The sequence below is a fragment of the Gallus gallus genome, chromosome 5 (genome assembly GCF_016699485.2).
Source record: "Gallus gallus isolate bGalGal1 chromosome 5, bGalGal1.mat.broiler.GRCg7b, whole genome shotgun sequence".
Taxonomy (NCBI): Eukaryota; Metazoa; Chordata; class Aves; order Galliformes; family Phasianidae; genus Gallus; species Gallus gallus.
Window position 1 is genome coordinate 10772740 of NC_052536.1, and position 20962 is coordinate 10793701.

The window sequence follows — 20962 nt, forward strand, 5'->3', positions numbered from 1 at the left end:
TATCAAATTAGGTCGGTTATCATGCTTGTCTTTTACAGCATATGGTGTTAATGGATCTCAGAGGCCATTAAATGCCTTTGTAGAATGGAAAGGCATGTGGCAAACCTAAGAGCTGGAAGATTCAGTCACTAAATTTAAAGGAGGCCAGCTGAATGGCCTGCCTGTCCATCAGCTCCTCGTGGTCGCTCATTGTTGCTAACATCAAAAGAATAACAAAGAATACATAGAAGAAGTCACACACACATCTCATAAAACAAAATTTATCTTTAATTTGTAAGTGTCAACAGCAGTACAAAAGATGGAGTGATGGTGAATAGATTAAGGGTAGAGAGGACAGTCTTGAGGTAAATGAGCATAAATAGGCAGTCTTATAGACACTCCCCTGAGGGGTCTAAACCCCTATCATGGCATATACTGTATCACCCAAAGATGACATGTTTAACATATCAGGAAAGCACCTTGTGCAAAAAAAAAAAAAAAAAAAAAAAAAACCAACAAAAAAAAAAACATTCCCCCCACCCGAAACATGTAGGTAAGGTGCCAATGTACACCAGAACATACTGTATATGGACAGTGTCTTTCAATTTTGTCTTTTCCATTAATAACTGAGGCAGAGGAGGAGAAGACTCTTAAAAGTACCACTGAAAGATTATTTAATATTTAATTTACCTCACGTCAATACTGCACAACAAAATCCAAGAAGTCTGTTTATGCAATGAAGCAGAGCTAAGAATAACTATTCTTTTTTTAAAACTGAGAACAGATTTCTTTTTTTACTCAGTATCCTTAGCAAACTTTTTCCTTTGTCTTTTTTTTTTTTTTTTTTTTCCAACTGTATCAAGAGGAGAGTGTGAGATGTGATGGCAACCTTTAAGTCCATTTAAAAACTTTACACTGGACTGTACAAGATTTTTTTTTTTTTTTGATAAACTATTTACATTTTCAGACTTTAAAACATATTCAAAGCAGCAATAGACACTAGTTTTTCCTCTACACGCCCAAATAATTACCGGCCATGGGCCCAGGTAGGTACCTGCATTGTATATAGAATTTCTACAAAGAAAACCTGCCTGTTAAATTAGCCAGTGGGTGTCCAACAAGCAGCCCCCGCCATTAAGAGCTGCACCCACAGTGTTGCTATAGGAATCAAAGCATAGTACCTAGACAAGAGAGTTTCAGTTGTCCCAACAGCTCTACACAAACTTTACAATTTGAAACAGCAGCTAGCATGTCAGTCCAGCATGTCAGTGAATTGTGCTGATTAAATTAACATAGAGTACAATCTCACAATATACATCACAAACAAATTACAATGTCAGGAAATAAGAGTTACAGTAAGATAAGTTATGTAGTAACAGCTTATAAGCTTGTCTTAATGTAATAAAAAAATTTGTACATGGGAAATACAATAATGAATGAACATAAATGCTAAGCATACTATTTTGCTACAAGCTGAAGAAGGGTACAAAAAAAAAACAACATTGCTTTCTAGAAAGCAAAACACAAATGACAAAGGAAGACAAACGGAGAATGCACACTAGCAGGTCTGCAATGTGCAGCATACAAACAGTTAAATATTTGCACATTCCCCATAATCCAAGAGCACCAAGGACCTCACTTGTGGTTTTTAGAAAGCGGAAATTACAAAGCAAGCCATGTCACTAAGTTGCTTTATAGCTTTCATATTGCCATAAATATCAATTTGATAAGTTTTCCTTTAGCCCAGTTCACCCTACCCCACCCCCTTTTTACCCAGCGTGTGAAATCTCAGAATACTTCTTTGTCACCATTTCCAGCAAATCTGGTATTAAAAAAAAAAAGGGCAATGGATTAAAACGAAATATATTTGCATATACCTATATCTTATTTTCTTTTTCCTCCTTTAGTAGGACATTACAGCATATCAAAAATGTAGTTTGATCTGAGAAAAATCACAGATATTAATGGGTCATATAAAAAAAGGTTTGGGGGAAGTTGTTTTTTAAAGCAAAAGAGTAAGTGTTTTGTCAAAGATCAGATGAGGTCATATAATATTATTCTTTTAAAAGAACATGCTTAAGTGCCAACTTGAATCTTAAAAAAGCATGCAAAACACCTAGGGTCCAAGCCCATTCATCAACGTCTCATAAAAACATGAAGAACGCTATCATACATTCTGCTGGCTGCATCTCCAGTGCAGTTGTTCACACTGTGGCCCTGATCAGCAAAGATTGCCCTACTTAACGCCAACGTTCTACTGGTCCTCGTGACCACCACAGAAGTACTAACGTGCTTAAAATTAAGCAAGTAGATAAGTGTTTTGCTGAGGGAGGGTGGGGGTGTTAATCATGTTGTATGCTTTGCTAGGAGATGATTTTTGAAATGCCACGCCTTTGATATGACCAAAAAACGAAACCAGAAAGCCAACCCAGTGAGAGGACCGCAGTTCAGGTTGCATTGGGTGGAGGCTGTGTTTATGCTCAAAGCAGTAGCTGTCCTCAGCTGACTGCTGCATACGTTGCAATGCCGCTGTTTGTTTTGCATTCCCAACCCCGAGCAGTCCCGTCCTTTGCCCTCCCCCTGCCTCGTGCTGCACCTGAGTACGCTGATTTAGGAGCACATTGTGATCCCGTGTATTCCCAGCAGGCAGTTTCATGAACTAAACGGTGACACCTGAACACATGTATCAACCAGAACTAGGCTATTTCATCAGTCGTACCTCCATGTAAACCTGAACCCCGTTTCATGGAATAGGAAGTGAACTATACTAGCTCATATCAGACAGTTTCAGGAGTGTTCGTCTCTTGAGAACAAGCACTTAAAATTTTTCCAAAAAGAAAGTATACTGTATCTGTATTAATTAAATAAGCTGTTCATTCGTGGAGAAAATAGTATTACTGTATTTGTGCATGACCTGAATGGAGTTGTTATTTTTTTCAGTCAGAGTTATTAAGAGAGACTCAAACACAACATTTAAAGAGCAATTCTGAAAGTCCTGTTTGTGTTTTGTGTGAACCTTTTCCCCTGACATTACAGCCTAACGTAACAATAGTGTGATTTACTTAATGTCAAAAATAAAGATTTGATTTTACTAAGTCTTGATTGCATTGCAAGGGCCATCTTATTCATGACAGTCTCTCCAGGGGTATGCTTTTGACTTCCAAATGCCATTCTTGTTAAGAACTAAAACATTTAATCAGTTTTACTTGGATTCAGAAAACAAACTGTGTTTCCTATCAGCTGTATCTGCAATTTGGTGTGTTTCATGTATCAACTTTCTAAAACAAGAAAAAAGTATTCTGTGTTTGTGGGATATGCTATCAAAAATCAGTGAGAGCACAAGTGAGGCATCTTGCTGTCCCAGCTACAGGTTCACAATACTGCGCTCACACTGCGGGTGTAAATTCAGCATCTACATGAGGTACAGTGACTTGTCAGCATTTAATATGGACCAACATACACTGATATAGAACAAAAGTAAATACATAACTTATACTTCACTAAGTATCCATGAACAAAAAATAAAATTCTATTTCCTATGTTATATTTACACAATTTAAAAAAAAAAATCTAAAATGAGATGGTAAATTCATCAAAAACTTTGTTTTGAGCTCCGATTAATAAAGTAAAAAAGTTGTTTTTTATCCTTATGATTGTCCTTCCTTCTACTGACATTTTAGAGCCAATGTCGGCTAATAAATAGAATAAAATGCTCATATGCACAATTCAAATTCAAATATGTTCCTCCCATTTCCCCAGCCAATAAATGCAATTTTTACCAGCTGGCGATTCCTGAACAGCCAGTCATTTTCAAGAATGTGGCTTTAACATAGAGAGCATCAGCACTGAGGCAGGGCTGGAGCTAAAACAAAGTGTTCATACATACATGTATTTTGCATAAATAAATGAAATAACAAGACATAAAAATGACTCAAATCCGGCAACTGTGAGGCAGGCCCACACGAGTCGAAACAGATGACTTTTGTTCATGTAGTTTTCGTACAACAGTTTCACATTAGTCAGAAGTGATAAAAAATACCATTTATATCCAGTGCTTATAACACTTACGAAACAACATCTGTGAGTGTGTGTTTTTTTGTACTACAAGCAAAATCAAGTTTCAGTCCTAAAGAACAGTCCTTTGTTCTCCACAAGCCTGCAGAATATTATTTTGGCATGGTCATAAAATTTAAAAAAAATTAACCAACTAATCTAAATGTTTGCCTTTGTGCAAAAAAAAAAAAATCATTACATAAAATACAATACTAGCAATACAGCATTCTACCAATGCAACAAAACCAGAAAAAAAAAAAAAAAAAAAAAGAGCAAGAGAGAAAAAGTGACATGGGAGGAGGGAGAGATACTTCTAACACAAGAATTATGTAAGACATTAATAAATAGTCATTTCTTTCAGGAAATAATTGTACCCTCCCCCCAATCTGAGCTGAATGTATTAAAAACAGTTCCAATTCCCAAGCAATTGTGAGAACAAAAAACACTTTCTATCAGTACCTTAGCCAGCTTGAAGAGGGCGCTCACCAGCTAATGACACAGCATTTGCCTTTAAAGTCTTGGCTAGACCGGTTTATTGCTTATTAGACATGGACTCAGAACACATTTAAATAAATATTAAAAATATAGCATTTTGTTCCAAATTACAAAATGGTCAGAGCAGTCTGACCATTGTGTTTCTATGCCATTATCTTTATAAATTGTCCTGTAAATTGAACAATCTTCTTTGTTTTGGGGGTTGTTCTTGCACATTTAAATGTGATCCCTACAGTGGCAACAATGGCTCCCTCTGCTCTAAGAGGTATTACTGGGGCTCTGAGGAAAATGGCAGCTCCAGATACAGCATCTTATCATTGCACCTCACACGAATTTCTGCAGGATAGTACAACAGCACGAGGATGACCAGCATTAGTACTACAGTCCTCTCATTGTCTGGGGTCTAAGCAAAGCCCATTCAGCTCTGCAGGAAGATTCCCTCAGACTTTGGGAAGAGCTGCCCTAGGCTCATTCGTACCTCTCAGCCTGAGGCTGAATTTATCACCAATGTGTTGAACATATCCAATTCAAAATAAAAGCTGAGGGAGTTGAAGAGCTACAGCACAAGTATTCACCAGGCTAATTGGATCTGCATTTTATAGAGATATATTTATGAACACGAGTGGAATGCGAAAGGGGGAAAAAATGGCAATTTCTTTTTTCTTTTCCTTCTCTGAACGTTAACAAACTCTTATTCTTTGAATATATCTTTCTTGTGTATATCCTAGATTTTTCTGCAGTAATTGCATTGTTTCTAGTACTAATACAAATAGAAACTTTGAGTACACCTTGCCATCAAAGATCCCAAGGAACGTTACAAACACGCATGAAGATCTAGTTCGCATTCCCATATGAATAATATTCAGTAAATATTTTTGATGCATCATCTTCTCAGCTTTGCAAGCCACTTTTTTGTGGCCTTCCCTCCTCCACTAGGAGTCCCACATTTAAATCATTGCACAAATACTCAAGATAGCAAACAGTTCCTTCAGGTGACAAAAGGAACGTGATGTATGGAGCCATGATTCACTGCAGGATTCTACAAGACCTAAAAATTCATCACGGTAGACTCTATATGGATTTTGGATTTCACATCTGCCTTTGCTGTCCAGCTAAGTATAGAGGTTTGTAACTATAAACATAAGTTTTTAGAGTATTGTACTGTATGTACATATAAAAAATACTCACTTTATTTTGTGTTACGTATAACAGAGTGTTTCCAAGTGCTTCTTGAACACACACTGTTATGGAAACAATTGAATTTCTCATTCGTAAATGTCATGTTCATTTTAGTAGCAGGTGCACGTTTATTTTCACATACCTGTGTAATTTGAGGGAGGAGAAAGAAAGAGCTCTTTAAAATATCAATAAGGAATTGTAAGTGTAATGCCACCAACAGTACTTTTAAAAATAAATATTAAGTATTTGGACCCTTGACATTCTGGAATGAATAAATTACTTAAGAGAAAATGTGTTAAGACTGAATGGAAGGGTTAAAAGCAAAAGGGTAGAGAATGTAGTCAAAGGTGGCCTCACACTGCTAAGACAGGCCCTTCCATAGCTGGTGATCGCTCTTTTGTGCTTACTTAAAACTTCACACTAATGGCATCAAGAGGCAAAAGCAATTGGGCACATGCACTATGGCAACCAGGTTCACTACTTAAGAATATCCTGTCTCCAGATTCCTGAGTACTTCACCATTTTCTGGAAAAAAATTAGATTTTTATATATTTTTTTTTAAGATGCCAAAGGATTGTCTAAGACTTTACAGTGTCTCCTTTAAGACTCTTTTTTAAATGTTAAGATTCAAAAGTTAAGAAAAGTTTGGCACATCAGAAGTTCAGCTATACATATGGAAAAAAGTGGAATTCAGAGACAATTTTTTAAAGATGAGCTATGATGCACAGATGTGCACACTTGCGGACTTGTTCTGTTTCACAATATGAAATCTGCAGTTTTTGTTTTCTAAAATAATCCAGAATAAAAACACATTCACAACCTGTAGGCTGGCACAGCATACCTGAGTGAGAATGTATAACCCCCATCTAAAACAGTAACTTAAGCCTTTATCAGCATCCAAAAGGAAAAAGACAAAAGGTAAGACTTGTAAGACAGCTATTGATTCATATAAGTTTTCAAGTCCTGATGTCTGATATTTAATATATGTCTTCATCTAAATTTAAAAAAAACAAAAACAAAAACAACAAAAAAACCCAAGTTCATGAAAAATTAGGGAAACAATCTGTCTCACACGTTAAGAAACATTTAAGACCATTCTGCTGATGTAACTGTGGGAGCCACACATGCATGCAGGCTCTTTAAGAACTTTTTGTTCAAAAAAAAAAAATCCAAAAAAAAAAAAGAGAGTCTGAGTACTTTAATTCTGTGAACACTCCTCAGTTGGCACTGACTGCCTCATGGGCTTCGTTTTCACTACTATAGTCTGATTTGGGATCATCCTCATAGTCCTCGTACATTTCGATTTCATCCTCTCCATTTATCATTTCATTTCCAGCAAGGCTTCCGCTGTCCGTCTTCATCCCATAAGTGCTCTGAATGACGGGGATGCTGGGCTCAGGGCTGGCGGAGGTGCTTGAGCAATCCGATGTCATCTGAGGTGATGGTGTGGTAGTTGCCATGGTAATAGCACCAGGATAGACAACCCCCGTTCCCGTGGTGATTGGAATTTGAGGCTGTTGTCTAGAAGGAAAAGCAAGATGGGAACGTGATTACCTCTGTTTGGAGGAGGGAAGCCCTTCTGCAAGGTCAAATCAAAGCAGGTGATTTCCCGTGAGCGCTGCATGCATTCCTCTGAGGTTCTCAGTCTGGTCCTCATGATATTTGTTCACCTTAGTTCCCGCCCTCATGTGCAACTGGAGAGTAAATTATTTAGCAACTACCAGATTACAATTATTTCATGTGTTTTGTCTGTTTATTCAAACCATACTGCAATGTAGCACTAGGAGAGAGATCTTCAAAATGCTTTAGGCACCTATGTGATACCTAACTGCCACAGTAGACTTCTGGTGTCCAAAATTATCCTCCAAACTCCTGACTAGAACTTCTGTTTTGAGACTGTTAATGGTGGAACCTCAAGATTACATGTAGTATCTCAAACGCTGATAAAGTAACACTGTCTGTGTTTCTTTAAGGATGCAATTTACTATTTAAATGCTAGACTTACTCTTAAATCACTTGGAAGTACTTTGAATGTTTTCTTTCTGAATTCTGATTTGTATTTAAAACCCAGCATCAGAATGCCATTTGCTCTTCAGGTTTTGATGTGCAAGACTGAGTTTCTGAAGAAAAGTACTTTAAAAGCAAAACAAAAAAAAGAATAAGTGTTCTTTTCTGTGCGGTAATGGACAGTCTGTAGAAACAAAAACCTCCTCGTATCTGATTTACTTTCACAGTGCAAATACATGGAGAGTCTCAATTAAGAGTGCACTGCCTCTACTTCTGGAATATTCTGCCTTCTGATGTAGAACTTTGTACCATATAATATCCTTTGTTTTTGTCTGTGACAATATTAAGCATGTTGGAGCAAAACCACGCTAACTAGAATAGGCTGATATCACTGACAGTCAAGCAATTAAATGCAAGCTTGATTACAGCATGTACATGATTCAACTTTTACAGAAGACGCAATGTCTCTTACAACAATGTACATACATTCAACTACTTTTCTGAGTAAGGCCAGGATGCTGAACTCCTTCTTTGGTCAAGCCTTTATTGGCTATGAATTAATTAAAGGTACTTTTTACATTTGGATTAAATAATAACAGACTTCCTATATTAAAAGACACTTCCAAATATTCTTGTATTAATTTTGGACCATTGCCTTTAGTAAAGATGAGAGAAAAAGAGGGGACTGAACTTGTCTGGAGAAAAAGAATCTTCATCATACTTTAGATGTAACAAATTTCAGTACCAGAAATACCTGAGTGCACCAGAAGTTGCTGTTTTACTATTGCATGGTTATTTGACATACATGCCTACTTTAATACTGTATTTCAGTGTATTCCCAACATTCTTAAGAGCAACATTGACAAGCATTTCAGATCTTTGTACTACACAATTGTAGCAAGAGAAACAGTGTCAGATGTGTTTGAATAGTCTATTGAATCTGTAACTTCTTGATCACTGTGCTATTCTATGCCAACATTCAAAAGGAGATAAAAATATGCTTTGCATAAATCAGTCTTTCATAAATTCTTGATTATTATATATAATTAATACGTATGTGTATTATACAATACACATATAATGTACAGTTTATTTACAAGATGTCCCTTAAATACTGAATTTTTGTCATTCATTGACCAAACTCTAGGTTTGATAAATATCGCTGGACAGTTACTGGTAAACCAATGTACTGGTGCCAGTTTAGGCACCAGTAGAGAGAGTCAAATCATGAACACTCCGTGTAAGAGAATATTCAAATAGCATTACGTACTACCATCATTGCTGGTACTGCTAGCCTGACTCTTAAAGCCTCTGCACAGCTTGAGAAATTCAAACATCTGTTGTATGAGTATGGTACACCTGGCTAGCAGTGAGCAAAAACATCACAGTAATTCATTTGACACAGTCATTATACTCCTGTTTGCAAATGATGATTTGCAGATGATTTACAAACAGCTAGGGATTTTTCACTAAATTTTCACTTTTTAAATGGTCTGATAAATGTTCTGTGAAAACAATTTTCAGCCAATGCATTTGCTTGCAAGTGATTTGCTGCAAACATCTTTCAATACTTTATCCATAAAACTGAACACCTACTTCACGTGGGAACATTTTGGTTTCAAGATTGCATGTTGTCAGGCATATAAGTTATTACTTTTAAAAACCTACAGGTACCTCCTCCACAGAATTTTAGACACTGAAATTCTTTGCATCAGTGACTGTTTCCACAAAGCAAAGGAAAAAGAAAGTCACCCATGGTCACAGAAAATTTCTATGTATTTGTTGCCAAGCCATACACACTTAATTCTCTCCAATCTGTCTTTCTAACAACTGTGAGTACTAACATTTTCCTGATATTTCTTACAATAAATACGTTTGTAAAACAAAGAAAATCGCTATGTGCTCATCAAAGAATATCACAATGTTAATGCAGAAAGGTGTTTGGAGAGTTAATTTTTAAAACACTTCTAATAGGAGTTGTAGAATATACTGAAGAAATGACTGAGTTCAAGCTGCTTTTGTGTTACAGATGACACTGAGGATCTAGTTCTAGAAAATCTAGTTCTCCTACTCCATCATTAAAATTTCTTTTATTATAACAATTTGTCTTTTTACAAGCATCAAGAAGGGGGCAAAAAAACTTGTTTAGGACAGAGTTATGATGCATCTTGATACAGTGGTTATTAATGTTAAGCCCTAAAGGATAGACTAAGTTAAGAAATTCAGATATTCTTTCAAACATTTAACAAGGGAGCAAAATTATTTTGCATATCAACATTTCAGTGGGACAGGGTACATTTTTTCTATTTCAAAATATAAAGGGAGCAGGTCTTAAAGTATAAAGGGAGTACAATGAAACAGATTTTACAGAGCTGCCTTTTAATTGAGATTGCACCTAATGTACAACAAACAATAGAGTGAATCAAAGTGGTAAAAAACTTGATTGGTGCAATAGGAAAGTTAAAGGCTTAATGAATTTGTCATTCATCAATACAACTCTTCTTAACATGTTAAACAAAATTCAAATGTGGTATGCATGCCTCCTGAAAGGTAAGAACTATGAGCTTTAAATTACCTGTTATCTCACCATGGAATTATAAACATTTGTTAACTGTACCACCCAAATGGGAAGTACCTCAGACTGCAAACCACCTCCTAGTGAAAATTTGCTAGCACTTAAACACGAGCACCTACACAGTTCCACTAACTAGGCAGCACCTAACTCTCCTAACTGAGAGCTACAGTTACAATTCAGCTCAGCTGCATATCCTTACAGAGTCCACTAATGGATGCTTTCTGTCTGGTTGAGATTTCCAGAACTCAACAATAGCTTTCTTATCTTTGAATAGGAAGGGTCTTTGGACCCTTTATATCTTTGAGGAATGGTGATGCATGGCTACATACTCTGGCTTCAAACCACCCCTATATCCACCATCTCCTTTTTGCCAAGTAAATCCTCAGATGGTCAATTACCACAGGTCTCCTGCCTCTCTGCTCTGCCAGTATTGCTAACATGTCCATCCGGTCTGGGACTAAAGATTTGGACCAAAATAGTTAGTTTAATATAAGAGAGGAGGTAATGTAAAAACTCGCAGATCAATTGACCTGCTTACAAGCTTGTGGCATTAATAGTCACAGGATTTTCCTAGAGAACATTCCACTTTTGTCTTCTGCAAAACCAGCTAAACATTTAAATTGGCAAATTACCATTGTTTTCTGATCCCTTCCCAACTATTTTTCTGGCAGCTCTTTAAATGACTGAAGCAAAATCAAGTGCATTAACAAAAATGCTTATGTGCTACACCCCCTTGAAACTTACACCCCCATAAGGATGAAATAACAGTAAAACTCACAAAAGTACCCATTGTGTACTTACTTTAAGTTCAAGCTACAGGAATATAATATTACAGCTCTATTCAAAACCATAGTCTAGCAACAGTCAGACTACATGTGTGTACAGTAGTTATAAACACTATAAAGACTTTATTCTAAACTTCTTACACTGGCAAAACAAAAAAAGAAGTTACTGCTTACATCATTTTGCAGAGAAATATATATATCATATACTTGTATTCAGAGTGACTAAGACTAAAAATGACTGAGAGTTGAATTATTTTTGTAAGGCAAGGCAACAAAAGACAGACTCAAAATATCTGAATTTGTGGCTTATATATGATCTATTTGTTTGTTTACATTTATTTATGCATTACAAAAATTAGTACTGAAGAGAAAATGCAAATCACTTGATGTGTGTTTAGGGATTAACTTCTACTGAAGTTATCATTCGCAACGTCCCATTAATAATTATTTTGAAGACAGAGCTGTCTTCAGATTGAATATCCACTAGATTAAAAGCTGCAAATTTTTAATATATAGTCTGCATTAACTAAGAATTATTTCATCTTATTGTCTTCCTTATTTGGAACAAAATTCATTTGCATAGGAATGCCATACAATACCTAGGCACATGTTCAATTCCACTCTGTTACTTAAAATATTTGACAGCCCCTAGATTTTTTTGTTCTGGTCTATCTCCAAAGTATGAATTTCCTGCCCAATTTGTTCCAAGAAATCTTCACTCTCACTCAATTATCTGGAAGTTTTTCTTCAAAAAATCCAAACAGAACCTGATTAATCATTTGTTTATTTCTCTATTTTACTTTAAAACCGTACCTTTGTATATTGAGAATCACTAAACAATTTTTCTGCATCTTACAAATATTTATCAAAGAATGCAGCTCACTGAAGTCAGCAGCATGAGCTTTTTGCATCTTTAAGCAGTATAAAACTCCTTCCATGTTTGTGTGTATGGGGGGTGTTTCAATTGTACACATAGGATTATTCTACATTAGCAAATGATTCACTTGAGGATGGAAATTAGCCCTTCCTCAATTGCTACTGCAATATATGCACATGTGGTATAAGAGAATTCCAAACAGAAATATGAAAGAATATCATTTTCGTTGCTGGCTACAGAATCCTCCAGCTACCTGTTTGATGGTCTGTCTTCCTCTTTGCCTCTATCCTATTTATCTTTTCATTCTGTGATGATAAGTTTTTGCCATTTTAACATACCCATTCCAAACTTCATCAGTATATTCTTTTTTATTATTATTTATTTTTAAATTTTTTTAAGAGAAAATAAAAATTAGCAGGACTCCAAGCAATATAAAATGCTTAGCACAATTCAGCATTTCATTAGTCTTTTTTTTTTTTTTTGTCATTTTTTTCTCCATTGTATGTTGCCATATTTACTATAAACATAGAGTATACTAAATACTAAAAATTTACATTTGTCTCCTGTTTCATTCTGTTAAAGAATCTGCATCTCAATTCCCATGTGTACAATTCTGAAGGAAGGTTTATGCTCCACCAAAACAGTGGAAAAATGAGGGCGGTTAGGAAAACTGTTCCAAGTGATGTTTAACGTGACATTTGAAGGAAAATACAAAGAGTACATTTCAGAAGTTGATGGGCTCAGTTACTGTGTTTCACCTAATTATAATCTATTTCAGATGAAATGTTACTTTTTATTATTCAGTGAACTATTCTTCTGAAATAAATTATGCCATATACGTTTTGTGTTTCCATTCAAGAAGCTGCTTGGTCTCTTCCAATATTTTTTTTTCATTAGGGTAAAAATGAATTTGAGGCATCAGTCGTTAGTCACAAAAAAACCATGAAAAGCATGAAATAATTTTTAGAAATCACAGCTTGTGTTTCCTAAGTATCAGAATTTATACCCATATTGAACTGCAACCTTGTTCTCATTTCATCTTTAGCAAATGCAAACACCTTTTAAAATTACCTGTATAACAAAACGTACTGTTTCCAGTATAGTCCTTTGCATCACTTTATAAGTGCAAAAATGTAATTTACTGTTACTTTAAAATCTTCTTTGATATGAGTTGAGCAGTGTAAATTGGACTTAGCATAAATATGAATAAGAATTAATACTTTCAAGAAGATGATGACATTCGCACGGTCTTTGTGATCACAATGTTTGATAGATGAGAAAGATGTTAAATTTTGGTTGCATTTTGAATAGATTTTTTTAATAGTCACAGTATCACTCTTTATGTAGATACTTTTATAAGTTTCTTAAATCTGTCCTCCATATTCACCTACATATTTAGCCATCCCTTCTGATGCATGAAACACTGCTACTTAACTCTGTTTTGAATTTGCAAACAATTGGCAAATTGTCCAGACTGCTTGTTTTGTATTTCTTCTGTAGATATGATTTGTTCTGTCAGACTGCTTTGGACAACAGCTGAAGTTTCGTTCCTTTGTCTGAATATAATTTGTGATGTGCTGTATGTATTCAGATTTCTGCTTAGGGTCCCAATAACAATTTTGATGGAAGCCTATTAGTAAACAATTTCCCTTAAAGTGAAGAATAAAAAACAATGTTAAAATTGTAGACTGGAGGGTTATTTCAACATATCAAAACCACTTCTATTTACTGATTGAAGAAAGAGCCCACATTGTTGCAGGCTGTACCACAGAATAATTGACTGCAACAGGAGTTCTGCATCCCAAGCCAAAAATGAGGGCACATAATCGACGTCAAGGTCAATTATCTGGTACTAAAGTACCCAACAAAAGGAGACTATTGTGATTAGAGAAATAAGCAGAACATTGTGAATTTGGAAGGGCTGGCAGTGGAGAAAGCATTTAGACTCTCTGTAAACCACCAGAAACATTGTTGGAGAACTGAGCATCACAGATCAATTCATTAAAAAAAGCACAGGAGAGAGAAATCAGTTATGCTGCAGTTGTTTCACTGCACTAATGCTATCTTTTGTCTGTCAGTCTTTCATAGTTCTGCCTTCTGTCCTGCAGAGCAGAGATAATACTGTAAAAAAAACCACACACAATGTTCTTAAAATTGTGCCAGGATCTTTCTGTACCATATATTCCGAACTGTAAGTCTATCCAATCTGTCTATGCAGTACTTGAAAGACTCATCCCAAACCATGATTTTTTTAAAAAAGAATATTGATAACAGTCCTATATGTAAGAAAAATCCTCATACCCTCATGTAATGATACCATTCCTTTATGTCTGTTCCTAAGCTAACAACACTTATTCCTGTACCTTTTATTGTTTTCCACTTTTCCCAACTCCTTATTCTACACTGGAATAATTTTTTGTGTTTTCTCTTTCGTTCTTGTATTAATTTAGGAAATTGTCCTGGAGTTGTTATTAACTCTGAGTGAATTAGCATACTAGCAACTCACAAAAGGCATGAGTCAAACCTGTCAGGATAAGAGCAGACAATTCCTTTTGAAGAATTCCACTGTCAGTTTTATAATCAGAATTTAATGGCAAGCTAAAGTTCCATTTTCTGAGATATATGTTTTTAATATGATTTTATAAATTCAGATCCTTACCTTCTAAATGCCATTAATATGTGGCTTAAACAGATAAGTAAGTTTGTTATCAAAGAGAATGCTCATTGCAATGCACTGAAAACAATTACAATAGTACTCACCCTACGGTAAAAAACTGCCTCATCTCCTGTCTTCGAGACCTCATCAGTTGTTTGTATTCACCAATACGCAATTTCTTTCCATCAACAATGCAGGTACGTTTTGGTCGAGGTTTGTATTTGTAATTAGGATACTTTTCTAGGTGGATTTTACTTAGCCGTGCCTGCTCTTCATAATAAGGTTGTTTTTCTTGATTTGACATAGACTTCCAGCGAGATCCTATTAACAAAACCATCAGTGAGTGCCCAGGTAATGCAAGTGTAGTTTTAACCCATATGCATTTCAATGCACCTTCTTGCTATAATAAATACATTTTAGATAAGTTAATTAAATAAGCTGATTTGAATTTACATTAGCCAGCACTTGTATTTTAAGAGACATCTTAAAAGAGCCTTGACTTTCAGATATTGCTGCAAACCTCACATATAGAAATCTTTATTTAAGAGATGCACTTAAATCAATAGTTACTTCTCAAAATCTCATCCTAATGCTACAGATTTTTTTATTATTATTTAATAATGTGAGCAGTAATCTATGAATAAATATATACCTTTGTATTAGCATGCACAGTACAATGGCTCAGTGAGATCTACAAGCATATTTTCAAGGCTTAACACATTGCCTGGTGATACTTGGTTTGATAGTTTGATGGAGATGTGGGCCTACTAACAGATATGAATACCTTTGTATTCAGCAGGATAAAATATGAAAACCTTACAAGTTCAAGAATATTATGAAGAAATCCCCCGCTTTCTGTATTAAATTTACTAATCTTTTGATATAATCTTCCAACCAAAAGTGGAAAGGACTACTTTGGGAAAGTTACACTTAATTTTCTTAACAAACATGATTTTTTTATTTTTTTATTTTTTAAAGAAAACCGGAAGGCATATTTGTAATCCCACTTCAGGCACTGTAAACTTTCACTGAAAGCTGCACCAATAAAACATAAAAAATATAATACAGGGTTCACAAGAAGAGGAAAAAGAACTCAGATCTTTCATATTGTTTATAAGAAGCTATCTAAACATTTGAATAGAGAAGCTGGTTTGTTGTTGTTGTTGTTTGTCCTGTTTTTTTTTATGGGATAAAAAAAGGCAGAAAGTAGCTTTTTTGGTGTCTTTCAGTTGGATAAAATGATTACAGCTGTGTTAAATGTGGGTGGAAGCTATTCTTTTACCAAGACTTTTCATACATCAACAAATGGAAAAGTTGTATAAATATTATCCATAGCCATCCATACTCTGTGTCAGTTCTAATATTTCATGGTTTTTTTCTTATTGTCCTGGAAAAGTTGCACAGATATTATATGGACATAGACTTATTTGTGGCAGAGAAAATAATGACAGGTTAATTCCATGGTTAACAAACACTCAGTTGCTGGCACTTCTGAAATATTTACGCTGAAAGTTTACATTTTAATGAATACAGTTACTATACTCCTAATAGTTTTTTCACAGAATGCACACAAATAATATAGATTCCCTACAGCTGCCAACACTGAAACAGTGCAGGTTTTATACAAAACTGAAAGGCTATTCATATAACTTACTAATATGGTAGACAAAAATATGAGAACTACGAAGTAAGATTTTGAAAGTTTTAGGACAAAGTAACATTTATTTCTATATATGCTTGCCTCTGTAACAAACTTGGGTAAGAATGTATTTGAACTCAAAGTTTACAATAAAATGATTACAGATGAAATTTGATTTTTACTTTTATTTATTATGAGTTACATTTAGGATCTGTCTTCAACTTCAAAGACTCAAAGTAAATACAGGTTTTCATGTTTCACCACTCATTCTCACGTATGTTTCTAATTCTCTAGAGAGGTCTCAAAAAGTAAATCAAAATTTCTCAAAAATGAGACAATTTACTTGCACAGTGCCAAAACAATCCATGGTGTATTCCCCAGTTGTTCCAATCTACACAAATTAAATATTAACAACAGCATATTTTGATTAAGCAATATTTTAGTTGTATGATGCAAGTGCTTCCTTAGCTTTTTGAACATGCTAATATTTTGCGTTTGAGAAGGGATACATTTACATGTCCTTTAAGCTGTACCAGGTTTCTTGATATTGCACTGCCTGACATTAACCTTCCATCATGATTTTGTTCTTTACTTTTTTTTTTTTTTCCCACTAGTTGCTCCAGAAAGTACCATTTTACAATCAGGTGATCTGTAGTTCAAGTGACTTTTAATGGGATCTTGCAATTAAACCTATTATTGGGATAGAGTCTTGTAACATATTTCACAAAGCATTCTTCACAAATGTTGCCAAATTAAAAGCATATTATCAGTCTGCTGTTAAAAATAAGTAGAATTTAGGGACAGTGTTAAAGGGGAAAAGGAAAGAAATGAAAACAAGGCATGAGTTTTGATTTGTGTCACTTTCAGTAATTTCAATTTTAGTGAACATCTCCCTGACAGAGTATGTCCTAAATTCAGAGAAGATGCATATCCAAGAAGGTAGTTACTAGCCTGCTTCACTAATAGATCATTTCGCATCACTAGAAAAAGCTAATGTCTGTCAATTGTCACTGCTATAGCACAGCATTCTGAGTTCTCCTTAAATTTGATTCACACACAGTCCCAAGTTGTTCATTGCCTTGCACTTACCTAGGATTTTGCTAATGTTGGAGTTGTGCATGTCAGGGAAAGCTTGGAGAATTTTTCGGCGCTCATCCTTAGCCCAAACCATGAAAGCATTCATTGGTCGTTTGATGTGCGGTTCACTACTGGCTCGACCCCGCGAATCCCGGTAGACTCGAGCTTCAGCCACAGTGGCACCTCCTGTTGGCCAACAATAATACTGCTGTAGTTTAGCTGCAGAGCCATTCATTGCTTTACTTCCTGTAATGTCAGGGCAGGAAGAAACAAGATGGATGCAAAACATTATTATGTGGATTACGCAAGTGCTTTCAGTGCTGTGTTTATTTTAGCCCCATTCTCTTTCTCTCTCTGTTGCCAGATCTATGAGAGAGAGACAGAGACAGAGAAAGGGTGTCCAGTGATTTCACTTGTAACCGCTCAGACTCACCTATTAACATCTGAATGAGAAAACAGAATACACTATTATTTCTCCAGTTATGAGGGCTGAAAAAATATCAGTTTGGGACCTTAACATAGCACACATGTTCTGAATGCTCAACAAAACTCACATAAAAGTCACACCTGAGAATCCAAACTGATGCAGACCTGTTCACACAAGTCACTTACAATGACTGCTGCTGGAGCAGAGAAGCACATAACACATTTCATTAAAAAATTATATAGTACACTGAGATGCAAGCTACTAGTTGTATGGGTCTGATCACATCTGAAGCTGAACGTCTTAAAGTCACATCTGCTTCAGTTGAATTTAAATGTGCCATGGAACATTCAATCACATAAATGCAAGAAAACTCTTCACCTTCAATAGGTACACCACACATAGCAGGACAAAACTTCAGAAACTGATGACAAGCACTCCAGCTTCTCCACGTGCAGTGCTTTACTGTACCCGTGTTCTGTAGCTACCTACCCACAGTTCAGCTTGTGCATGGAAATTGTAGTTGGGATTTTGAATGTAGCCAGTCCTGCTGCTTGGCCACAAGAAGCAAAGCATCATAAGAAATTTAGATTTCAAAGGATGGAGTGGGAGCTGTAGAACTAGTTAATGCAGAAGAAAGAGCTAACAGCCTGGATAAGGCCTGATTTTCCCAGAAAAACTTTTGCATCCTGATAATAACATATGTTTACAGAGCTAGACCTTCACTACAACAGAAAGGCAAAAAGACCTTTCCTACAATAAGAAAGTGACATACATAATCTTAGGCCTCATCAAACTGGTCAACTCATCAAACTTTTCAAACCTTGAAAAGCAAGGTACTTAATAACAAATTAGCGCAGCAATAGGTCTCCTTTTTTTTTCTGTCTTTTTTTTTTTTTTTCAATGTGGAATATGACACTATGACAGCCTCGGACATTAATTTCATATTTGGAAAAAAAAAAAAAAAAGTTATTTCTTTACACCAAGTAGTGATCTACTAATTCCATTGACTGACTTAAAAGATTTTAAGTGTACAAAAACTAATTTACTATAAAAACACTATATCTCAGATACACTATTTAAAACTTTCTGTATAGGAAATCCATTTACATGAAAAAAGTCCTAAAATACAGGATGCATGACTAATACACTACCTTTTTGCCACCATGTCCACAGTACATTAATTTAATTTAAAATGCACTGACCATACAGGATAAATTCATATTGCTTTACATGGTGTTGACAGCCATGTTTATTGTGCAGTGAAATGTAGTGTCGTTTCAAGCTGACTGTATCCATCAACGCAGGGCAATATGCTGACTACTGGGCCAGATGAAGACATACATTACTCTGAGAGCAAAACACTCATTCATATACAGCAGTGTCTTCTCCTGAGGATCACCATGGTAATTTATGATGCCTCCAGTGCCATTACTTTACAACTGACACCAATTTGGCAATTTGTATACTAACATGCGTGCACATAAAAGAAGGCAAGTTTGTGGCAAATGGAAGATGCAAAACTATTTTAATACTACTCTAAGATAAGTACTATGCAAGATGTGTTCAGTGCTTACAGGAGGGTACAAATGCAGTTTTTTACTGCAGAAAGAAACAGTAGTTTTGTTGAGTGACAGAAGGTCTGGATTTGCATTGTAGGACCATTTCAGGGATGTGAACAGTCCACAAGGCTTTGTTCATTTTTGTCAGAAGGTTTGTAACGTGCATGTCAAAGATACCATCTTTTAAGAGAGAGTCTACTTATTGTGAAAATATAATAAGTTACAAATATGTAAGTCAACACTGAAACATTTACTGAGATAAATAACTGCATGATTTGAGAAAGATTATATCACATACTGGTCATTCCGTCTTTTAAAAAATTACTGTAATATTTTTAAATAGTACATGGGCAATTAAGAAGTTGGTAATAAATTTTAAAATGTATATATTTTTTTTTAATTAAAAAGTCATTTACTATTCAGCTTTCCTACTTATAACAAAGAAGACATATTTGAACCTGTAGGATGATTTTCTATTTTTGACTTTTTGAAAGGTAGTTATTCACAGTGGCAAAGGAGATTGTCTTTAGCCCTTTCCAAGAAAGTTTTGGCATAACCTAATAATGGAGGCACAGAGTATTTTTCCTAGTAGATTACAGGCTGATCTTTTAATCTGGATATAATTTAGGTAGGAATAAAAAAAAACACATAAGCAAAGTATTTTAGGAGAAAGGTTATGTTAGAAAACAATTCTTACTTAAAGTAATAAATTACAATCATCCCAAGAAGCTCTGGCTGCATCTGCTTTAAGCAAGTCCATACTTGTAGAAGTTGAAAAAGCAGCCAAGAAGTTGATGTTCTTTGTACTTGATCTCTAGGGGAATATTTGCAAGTTGACCCATAGGCCGTCACAAAAGCATCTGCAAAATGAATTTCTGCAAATAACTGAAGTAGTATAATCTCCGTGTTCTTCTAAGTATCTCAAAGCTACAGAATTATACTCAGCTTATAAAGCATTGTAAGAAAATACTTTTGTTAGCATATGATTCCACATGGGGAGCCAGAAATTCTCACTATCTTCTGAGGTTAGAAATGAGGCACTAATGATATAAAAAGCACATATGCTGAGTGAGCTCTTTCAAGTTGAAACACATAAGAACAAGCTTTCAAACTGCACAGTTGATCTTAGGTACTTCATCCTGTCACTCAGATATTCACACAGCATCATGTCCTATATAAACAATTTAAACAGGTATTACAAAGTATGGATTTTTTTTTCTTAACTGTGGTAGTGATAATACTGACAGAGATGCCGGAAAATTTTGAAAAAATGATATATATGACTGTAAAGTTGTATGTGTTTCACACCTGTTCTTTTTGAAAATGCTTTTTCAAAAGAGACAATTCATGATTGTCTCTTTTGAAATTAATTAAATAATAATAATTAACAACAACAATAAAATTAATTATTAATTGATTAATAATTAATTAATTATCCCAAAACACTAGATAAAATAAAGAACATAGTACAGATGAATGGTGAGAAGAGAGGACAACACTGGTAATTGTCTTTCTATGGCAACTAATGCTCTGCCTGATATTTCTGCAGTTCATACTGCAATTGTGGAAGGAGAGTTTAGTTTTCAGAATCAAGAGCTTGGTCAGGATTCAAAATTATTGCAAAAGCAGTACAGTTTGGCTGCCCTAATGGCTT

The 20962-nt window shown here is 35.2% G+C and overlaps 1 protein-coding gene across 18 annotated transcripts in view; it reads right to left on the reverse strand.

Annotated features, from left to right (window-relative positions):
• Positions 1 to 246: 246 nt before the first annotated feature.
• SOX6 (SRY-box 6) overlaps positions 247 to 20962 on the reverse strand; it is a 404747-nt gene continuing 384031 nt past the window's right edge. For 13 of the 18 annotated variants that reach the window (XM_025150674.3, XM_025150677.3, XM_040700840.2 and 10 more), the window contains 3 exons: positions 17335 to 17568; positions 14711 to 14927; positions 247 to 7227 (listed from right to left, as the gene is read on the reverse strand). In XM_025150674.3, coding sequence (XP_025006442.1) covers positions 6924 to 7227; positions 14711 to 14927; positions 17335 to 17568 — 755 coding nt within the window. In that variant the 3' untranslated portion in view covers positions 247 to 6923. The remainder of the gene's footprint in view (positions 7228 to 14710; positions 14928 to 17334; positions 17569 to 20962) is intronic. The other 5 variants (XM_046941614.1, XM_046941613.1, NM_001318451.2 and 2 more) reach the window with 3 other exon arrangements.